Below are 9,652 nucleotides of genomic sequence, written 5' to 3'. Positions count from 1 at the left end.
TGTGGCGAGCTCGGGAGACTGGCACGCGCTCGTCTTCTTCGCTCTCGGTGCTCGCCCGCCAGTCGGTTCCGTGCCCGATCTTGCCGGTGCTTTTACTTAGTCCTAAGTGAACCTGCTGAACCAGTTTCACTGGCTTCTGTGACACTATCGAATTATCAATATATCGAACTATTTCGCGATCCCCTTAGAGTTCGATATATCCGGGTTCGACTGTATAGAAAACCTCCCGCTCATGTCCCATCAAAACAACAATTCAGCGCTTCGAATAAGTACCTTCGCAAACTCGAGAGTGGCCAGTCTAGCCCAGAGTTGTCCTGCACTCGTCGCGCACAGGATGCAACACAAAATCGAGGGTGAGGTCAAAGTCAGGTATGTAGTGTGGCAACAAAACTTCCGAGTAGTGCCAAAGGGCGATGACGATGAAGCAGACGAGAGGTCCCCGGCGGCGCATCTGTAAGCAAGCATGCCAAAACGGAAGTTGCCGCCACCGTGGTTGCGGCGTGTGGCGGTAAGCAAAAAAGTAAATACGCAAATGTGTCAGTTGTGAGGTGTCAGTGGGTGAGGCCCGTAGAGGAGGGCCAGCCTTTGCGCGCGCTAAAAAGTTGAAAGGAGGAAAAAGCCGCGAAGGCGCAGATATTCAAATTTTGATAGCAAATAATTCCGCTTCCAAATGCCGCATTTCAAAAATTCTTGCGGAAAGGTTATTTTACATCAACATTCTTTAACATACTAGGCATAGAGAAACTATTGCTATAGCTGTTTTGAGCCCCTTTAATGCATCGTCGCACCAAACAGCCAGTTTATATATAATTTTTTTTTTCTTTTCTGGCTTGGTCATGCAGTACACCTCAGGACCCACCGATACAAAGGGTATATCCCCATCAGCTCGGCTTTGGTATCGTGGTGGCATGCTGTAGTTTCGGCTTTTATGTGCTCTCTGCTTTGTTTTTTGTGGAGCTTTTTCAAGTACAGTAAAATTTGCGATACGAATTCGCGAAATTTCCCAGCAGTGCATTCAGCACAGTGTACAAAATTTCGGATGTTCTGAACACGGATGATGCGAACGCACAAACTGCGACCGTAAGCTTGAGCACAACGGACATCGTTGACTCCACAATCGCCAGCCGCGCTTTATGTACGAATCACAGGCAGTTTTCGGGGACCTGTGGTCCGCACCTTGCTGACGTCGCGATTGTGTCGGACTCACGCCGCGAAAAGCTTTCAGCGGCGTGCAGCCCACAAACTGCAGACGTCGCAACCGCAGTAATTAGCAGTACGCGCACGGACCGCACATCGCTGGCTCCTCGAGCAGTCTGCGGTACCGCGCGGCCTGCATTTTGCAATCATATGTTGTGCTGTACGAGCCGCGAGAAGTATGCGGAGGCACGCGGCCCGCACGCCGCCGACGTTGCGATCGCCTGACGCGCTGTGTGCGCGACCGTAATAAGCCTTCTCGGACGTAAACAGATCTGCACGACAGACTTTCCCATGCTTCTGCATACTTTCCTTTGCGATATGTTCGGATAAAATTTTTTCGTGACCCCGTGAGATATGTATCATGGAGGTTCTACTGTAGCGCTACTGCGCATGCGCGAAGGCTCCTCGGCCGCCATTTTTGCCGGGATGCCACACAAAAATAATGGAGGACTTCACTGCATGTGCTTTTCCAGGAAACGAGGTCTCGCTTCATCGACACGACGAACTGCTTAAATATAATTGCATGTAGTGCTAGCATCTTCTAGGCCTTGGGAATGGACGCATTCTATTGTCCCCACCTCCTCCAGCTTGCCTCAACAGAGAAGACACCGGCCAGGTTTCTCTTGTCCTTGTCATGGTTTAACAGGGGGGGGGGGGGGGTGTCAAGGTATTTGCATATGACTCACGGGCCTCTGCACAGCTAGGCTAGGGAAGAAAAACCCTGCACTTAACTAGTCTGGAAAATAATACCCGTGTCACACGGGCACATAAAAAGACACCTCCCCAAAAGGAGTTTCATCTGCAGACAATGACAAAGTTCAATTGCCTTTCCAGAAGCTGCCTTTCCAAAATTGAAGATCGCCGATCTCTTTCACGGCTGGAAAGGCGTAGCCTCCACACCAGTGGACATCAGTGAGTATCATCTAGTAAAGAAAACAGCAGTTTATTTTTGTGTCACATTTACACAATACAAAAAAGATATTTATGCTTCGTAAAATATTAACTAAGCGCAATAATGCACTTTTTTTACAGCACTCTCGTGTGCAGTTTGAAGATGTCACCTGATGATGGTCCGCCGATGCAGATTCGCGACGTTTTTAAATTTACTGTTTGTGAACATACTGTACCTAATTTGACTATAAACAATGTGTAATAACACACATATTTGATTGATATGTTGCGATACGTCGGTTTATTGGGTTTATTCTGAGTTGTTTTGTTTCAAGATGTAACAGCACGCTTTCGATAGGGTCCTCCAAAGGAAACGCTAAAAAGATATCGCTAGCGCCGTGTGTCTGCTATGCAACTCCTTTTGAATACAAGTCTTTCAACTCGCTAAAAGACCGCTTAGGTAAAAGAGATTTTGCTTGCTCGTGTGACATGGGTATAAGCCCACCCCACAACTAGAAAGGAATTTCTGCACAAATTCTTGGTAACCGGTCCTGTCAATCATACTTTAGCCAGTGGCGAGTGATGTCATTCTAGCCCGACGGGCAAGCATATTAGTAGCTACACGGCAGACTTTAAACTGAAAGTAACGGAGTTTGCCATCGAACACTGCAAGCATGCGGTGGGCAGAAAATTTGGCGTGCAGAAGAACTTCGTCCGAAGAGAGTGCAACCAGAAGAATGCGTTGGACACCAGCTACAAAATGCGTGCTTTTCGAAGCAAGCCATGCGAGTATCCTGAGCTGAAAGAGCTGTTCTGCTATACACCACAGCACAGAACCAGCTCAGTCTCGAGACTCTGCGAGTGACTATGAAATCGTAAATAAACGCTACGTATTCACCGATTGGTCTATTTTCACTTGTTTTCATGTCACGTGTATGGGCCGCACCCCGCAAATTGGCCCTCTAACCTGGAAAAAAAAGTGCAGCTCTTACTTGTGTTTATACAGTATCAAGCAAGTTTACATCTAACTGCAAGTGCAACAAAAACTCAGTAACCCCAACTGCTTTATTTCAAGGCTGGCTTGTTGCAGCCCAGTCGAAGATACAAACTAGCAAGTCTCATGTTTTCTTGTCGCTGGCATCCCATTACACTGTATACACACTGTGGCAAAGAAATTTAAGTTCGAAAACAGAACTGCGTACAAATGGAAACAAGAGTTATAATTTGCTGAAGAACAAGTATGATATGAAAACACCCATTTTGCAGGGTTATTCCGCTTAGCCACTATCAGCACAGGAACAATTAAAAGATATCATGACAAAGATGATCAGCTTTTATGCCCGTCAAATTCATACTATAACATGAAATGTACTGAACACAATGAAATGTTATCACAGAAATAGCCCTGCTTAGCACATTCAGCCCACATCTTAGGGTAGCAAGCTCCAGTCAATCGGTACCCTGCAATGCTTTGTGAGGTATTCATTAGCTTTAGAAAAGTGGCGACAGCCAAAAAAGCCCCTTGAAGCTGACAGTGGAGATGGATGTGCACACTGCAGGACCAGGTGCTTCTTCTGCAAAGAGATGCACACATTTTCCAGTTATACACTTCCCAAGCAAAGCACAATGTGGAGCAAGTAGTTTGACCTTATAAACACTGCATACACAGCAAACCTGCAAGTTTTAAGCACCAAGCTCCTGTCAGAATGGGAAGAGGACATGAAGGTGAACCTCCTGCATGCCGCACAGTCACCAGACTAGCATTTAAAAAAGCCTGTGCAGCCAGGTCTCATGGTGCCATTCACTCTGCAACCACTGACACTGAAGCTCATCTTTAGCTGTACATTGAAACGAGGTTCACAATTGCATTCACATGGACCAGTGCAGTGTGCATTACAGAATTTACAGATTGTGGCTGGTGCCATCTACGGCCAGTGTGCCATGCCAGTAATAAACCCACTTATTATGGGAATGGCAGTGTTTCTTCTAGTGTACTATATCCAGCAGCAATTTCTCCGAGGCGAATTTAGCACCCTTCACATCTTTTTCTTTTACACCACTAGCAAACGCAGTAATAAACTAAGACTAACCGGCCAAGAAGACGCACACAGGAAAAATCGACACAGAAAGAAAGAGGCTGTGTCGATTTTTCCTGTGTGCGTCTTCTTGGCCGGTTAGTCTTACTTCATGCAATGCACCAACTAGCCTAACAACGTGCTTTTGCAGTAATAAACATTCCCGAGAAAGTGAACTTTGTAGAGTAAGGCTTCTACAGGCTCCACAGAAAAAAAAGGACATTCAAGGACTTTCAAGGGCCTACAAACAAAGCTGCATTTCTGTTTCGAGATTCAAAAAAATGTTAAAAAAATATAAGCAATATTTCACTGCATAAACTTAAAGCAGGGAATACAAAGTGTCTGCCATGACGCATCAAGGAAAGTTCAAGAGACCTCCTTATTCGCTTTGTTCACATTTAACAATGCTGCCACTTTTCTCAGGGAGTTTGATTTGATTATATGAGATCATTAGCTGCTTTTTCAGTATAGCCACCCACTGATGCAGTCAGATTGCCAACAGCTGCTGTGAAGGTCTTTCCTTTTTTTTACTGTCAATCGAGTCTTCGATACTGTTCATGATTGGCTTGTTCTTGTCAGCATCCTAGTAAGCACCATAATGATTCTTGCAGCTGATATGGCCGATGACTTAAGAATACCGGCTACATTTTACACTGCAGCAGTTTCAAATTCTTACACAAACTTCAAAACAAAAGCCTCTCTCAACTACCGCCAGACCTTGGCTCAACACAAGCAATAATTTTAAAATTTTCCACAGCTCTGTATAAGAAACATTGAACTGCAAAAGCCCAGTAAAAAAATGTGGTTAGGCTGGAATCTTTCTCGAAGTCGCAGCTGATGTTATTGTGCATTCAAAAGCTTCGTGTACACTGCAAGTAGTGTCTCACTGATTTGTCAACCTCCCTGCTGCAATGAGAGCTTCGAACATTTTTTTTAACCCTGCCAAGCACTCATCAGGCCTGCGGCATATTAGCTGAGGGTCAAGCGAGGAGAGACCTCCAACTGCCGAGAACAAGGGGCTCTTCTCAAGGATCTTCTTTGTCACTGTGCCTAGGAACTTACTGAAACTTGTTAGATGTAAACAACTTTGAATGACTTTTTATTACACAGTATGCTAGTTAGGCAAACCTGCTGCTTCACTTTGCACTGCTTATACAAAGCAAGTCACCGTTTCATAATGCATTCTCGCTTGGCACCCCGTTTTCCCTACTCAGCACCAATAGTATACAGCATTCTCCATAACTTCGCACAGCGTGCACACATTCTTTTGTTCTAGCAATCTTTGCAAATCATCTGAGAGTAGAACCCTTTTGGTTAGCCTCCACGTTTCAGCCCCATAGGTGAGTACAGGCAAGATGCAACTGTTGTATACTTTCCTCTTGAGCGATACCGGTAAGCTGCTAGTTATAATCTGCGAGTGCTTGCCAAATGCGCTCCATCCCAATCTTATTCTTTTTGTTATTTCCTTTTCATGGTCCGGATCTGCGGTTACTACCTATCCTAAGTAGACATATTCACCTACTACTTCCAGTATTTCGCTACCTAATGTAAACTGCTGTTCCTTCCCGAGGCTGTTGAACATTACTTTAGTCTTCTGCATATTGATTTTTAAGCCTACCTTTCTACTTTTTCTGTCTAGGTTATCAATCATTATTTGCAGTTCATCCCCCGAGTTGCTTAGCAAGGCAATGTCATCAGCAAATCACAGATTACTGAGGTATTCTCCATCTACCCTTATCCCTAACTGCTCCCATTCCAAGTCTCTGAATACTTCCTCTAAACAAGCTGTGAATAGTACTGGGGAGATTGTGTCTCCTTGCCTAACACCTTTCTTTATGGGAGTTTTGTTACTTTCTTTATGCAGAACTATGGTTGCTGTGTAGCCACTATATATATCTTCCAGCACTTTCACGTACGGCTCGTCTACCCCCTGATTTCGCAATGCCTGCATCACCGCCAAGGTTTCAACTGAGTCAAATGCTTTTTCGTAATCAATTAATGCTATGATAAGGGCTGGTTATATTTAAAGCATTTTTCTATCACCTTATTGATGGTATGGCTTTGATCGATAGTAGAGTACAGTTTCCGAAACCCTGCCTGATCCTTTGCTTGATTGCAGTCTAAGGTTGTCCTGATTCTATTAGTGATTACCTTAGTAAATACCTTATACGTAACAGACAATAAGCTGATTGGTCTGTAATTTTTAAGGTCCTTAGAGCCCCCTTTCTTGTGAATGAGGATAATATTTGCATTCTTCCATGGTTCCGGTACCGTCGATGACACCAGGTACTGCGTATACAGGGTGGCCAGTTTTTCTAGCACGATATCCCCCCCGTCCTTCAGCAAATCTGTAGTTATCTGATCCTCTCCAGCTGATTTCCCCCTTTTCATAGTTTCTAGTGCTTTCTTGACCTCGTCCTTTGTCACTGGTGGAACGTCTGACTGTTTTCCCCTACCGCCAATCTCATTACGGTCCTGACTACTTTGGCTACTGTAGAGATCTGTATAGAACTCCTCGGCTACTTTGACTATCTTTTCCATATTAGTGATGACGTTGCCCACCTTGTCCCTTATCGCATACATCTGGTTTTTGCTTATGCCCAATTTCTTCTTTACCGCTTTAAGGCTTCCCCCGTTCTTTACAGCATGCTCAATTTTCTCCATGTTATACTTCCTTATATCGGCCACCTTGCGCTTATTGATTATCTTTGATATCTCGGCCAATTCAATCTGGTCTGCGCGCGTCCAACGATTAGCAAATGTGCGAGCGACATTGCTGATATTGACATAAAGTGCATTTTGCGGGAGTGGATACTAGAAGAGAACATTACGCAGAAGGCCGCGACCTCCCTGCTATATAATTTTTTTTTAACATCACTTTTTGCATGGCTTCATTGCAGAATGGGTTGCTGCTTTGCCATTTTTTGTTCAAGTTTTTTTGTGAAAAGCTAGGCTGGCTCTTATTAGCTCACTTCAGAGAATAAGATTGTTGTCTTGCCATGCGTGCAGTGCTAGCTTGTTCACACTGTATATTTTTCTGGATATTATGAAGAGTGTATGAAACTCTATTTTCCTTTCTTGCTGTCATTACGCTCTACTTGTCCTAGTTTTCCTCTCCCTGTTCCTTTATTTCCACTGGCTGCAGCTCAGTACTCAGGTGCTTAAGTTATTAAATAGCAATTGCAGCGGCTGGCAAAAATTTTTTCTTCTTTTTGGTATTTTAATAATGAACCACAGCTACTATACTGCTGTATTTGTTTCAGTGGCTGCAAGGTCAAACATGCGGTATGTTGCAACAGTGGATCATGTGCAAGCAGCTATAACGAAATGGCTCCAACATGCTCCATGCCATCTTAAACAGCAACAAGAAAGTTTTGCAAAACAAGGTATGAAAATTTAGCCACTATTTTGTACAAAACTGTGTGTGTATACATACCAGTTAGATGCCTGTTTAAGCATGGCTTGAACAAATTTAAATGAGCAAAAGCTCAAGCGTGATTTTGCATGGTTTTTCCAAGGCTCTACACGGTTTGAATTAGGGGGGTGCTCAAGCTTCTCATTAAAGGTAGGTGCGAGAGTGCCTTAACGCCACCTTTTCATTCCGCTATTTTTTAATTTTTTTTAGTTGGTTTTTGGGGAAAGGAAGGCACAGTATGTCTCACTTTTTAGTGGACACCTATGCTTAATTAGGTTGAAGTCATTCAGTCCCAGCGAGGTTAAATCTGAAGTTGCAGTCTGAATAATGCAGCTTACACTCTAAAATAACTTCCAACCTTAACTGAAAAAGAAGTGAACACAAATTGTTAACTATCCTTGTTACAGAGACAACAGGTTGTGAAATTTTTACATTTCTTTAACTACGGGCATGTTAATAGGCTTATTTTCTTCGCATGTAAAAGTTTTGCATGCATTTTTTTTTTCACTGTTATATAGCTGTAAGTTCTGTTGCCAGCTTTCAGACAAGTTTGTTTTGTGCATGCGGCCTTTTTTTTTTACTATTTTCTGTTACCTGTCAATTTCTTAATGCCTCACTTTATTGTTCACTTCATCTTTCATATTTTCCAGGAGGCACAAGCACGGACGCAAACTGAAACCCATGAAGAGGGGACGGTGTTTGAAAGCTTGCAGTCTTTTTGTGAATAAAACTATAATTCACGCTATGTGTTTTTCTCAACAGCTATCCCTAGCTCTGCTAAAAGTGCATGCTTGTACATCTTGGCAATGTCCATGCAATGTCCAGAGACTGATTTGGCAACGTCCTCTAGACATCATAATGAATGTCCATGTGGACGTCCACTGTGAGGCAATAGGGACATCTCTGGAATATCCACTGGACCAATTGTGGGTATTTATGAAGATCCTCTGAATATTAAATATTTTGAGGGGTGCATTTTATGGACATCTCCTGGATCTGATATGGTTGTCTGGGACTATGTTCACGCACAAAAGAAGCTTTGCACAATCTTGTAATTTGGTGTCTACCACTTTAAGCACTAATAAGAGCAAAGAAAAAAAAACTAACTCTGTCAATAATGGAGCCTTTCTTCTGAGCATAGGCGCCCCAGAGGAGAAAGACAAGGTTGCTGCACTGCTTGCTGAGATGGCAAATTACAGCGTCAGTCAAGTTTTCCCAGCCTTGATCCTTGTGAGAGTTTGGCTGCTGCATGCGGACTGTCAGGCACGCGTTGAGCAGTAGCACACCTGGAGGAAGAAAAAGGCCCTCTTCAGGCACTCATTTCAAATCTTTTTTTTTTTTTTTTTTTTTAAATTGGAACAGTGTACAATTCACAGATGCCAGAGGAGTTGAGATCATCAGCATTGCAAAAAAAAACTTGATTTAGTCACTGCTTATACATTTTTTGCAACTCCAACACTCTGGCAGTCTTGCAAAATAATCATGTGAGCGCAAATCGTTTGCGATTTCACAGCCGTCGCTTGAAGCTGAAAGCAAAACACAAGAAAAAAATGTTTTCGTTGAATAAATTATGTATCACTTTTTCGTACGATCCCCCTCTAATGTGCCAAGCATCAATCCCAAGACAGAAACATCTAAAATTTGGTGTCCCTACACAAAAGTCGGAATCAGCTATCACCATGTCACAAACATGAGCGCATGTGTGCACACACATGCGCGCACACGCGAGTGCAGTTAGGGTGCTTGACTAGTGTGCTCAAGGATGTGGGATCGAATCCTGGCCGCGGTGGCCACTTTTCGATGGTGGCAAAAAGAGGCCCGTGTGGTGTGCGATGCCAGTGCATATTAAAGAACCCTAGGTAGGTGAAGTTTCCTGGGCCCTCTACTGTAGCGTCTCTCATAGCCCGAGTTGCTTTGGGACCCCATAAACCAAAAACACAGCTGCCTTGTAGGGAAGACAGCAGCACATGTTATAGCCATTTTAAATTTCATTTCTCAGTGCAAATGAAGCAAGAAAAGCTTTCCAAGTTCCTGCTAGGTTAGGCGTCTCCTTCCCAGGTAAGTCAGACAGCCG

General features: G+C 43.7%; 1 protein-coding gene across 1 annotated transcript in view; it reads right to left on the bottom strand.

The window, feature by feature from the left end:
- Window positions 1-3,135: 3,135 nt before the first annotated feature.
- Window positions 3,136-9,652, bottom strand: part of LOC146206818 (uncharacterized) — a 106,603-nt gene continuing 100,086 nt past the window's right edge. The window contains exons 7-8 of the mRNA XM_084591581.1: window positions 8,686-8,864; window positions 3,136-3,662 (exon numbers count right to left, since the gene is read on the bottom strand). Coding sequence (XP_084447707.1) covers window positions 3,519-3,662; window positions 8,686-8,864 — 323 coding nt within the window. The 3' untranslated portion in view covers window positions 3,136-3,518. The remainder of the gene's footprint in view (window positions 3,663-8,685; window positions 8,865-9,652) is intronic.

The sequence above is a fragment of the Amblyomma maculatum genome, chromosome 1, assembly GCF_055883805.1.
Source record: "Amblyomma maculatum isolate TAMU_Amacu chromosome 1, ASM5588380v1, whole genome shotgun sequence".
In the NCBI taxonomy this organism is placed as follows: domain Eukaryota; kingdom Metazoa; phylum Arthropoda; class Arachnida; order Ixodida; family Ixodidae; genus Amblyomma; species Amblyomma maculatum.
The sequence above is the reverse complement of the archived record's forward strand: the minus strand, read 5'-3'. Positions and strand labels throughout refer to the sequence as shown.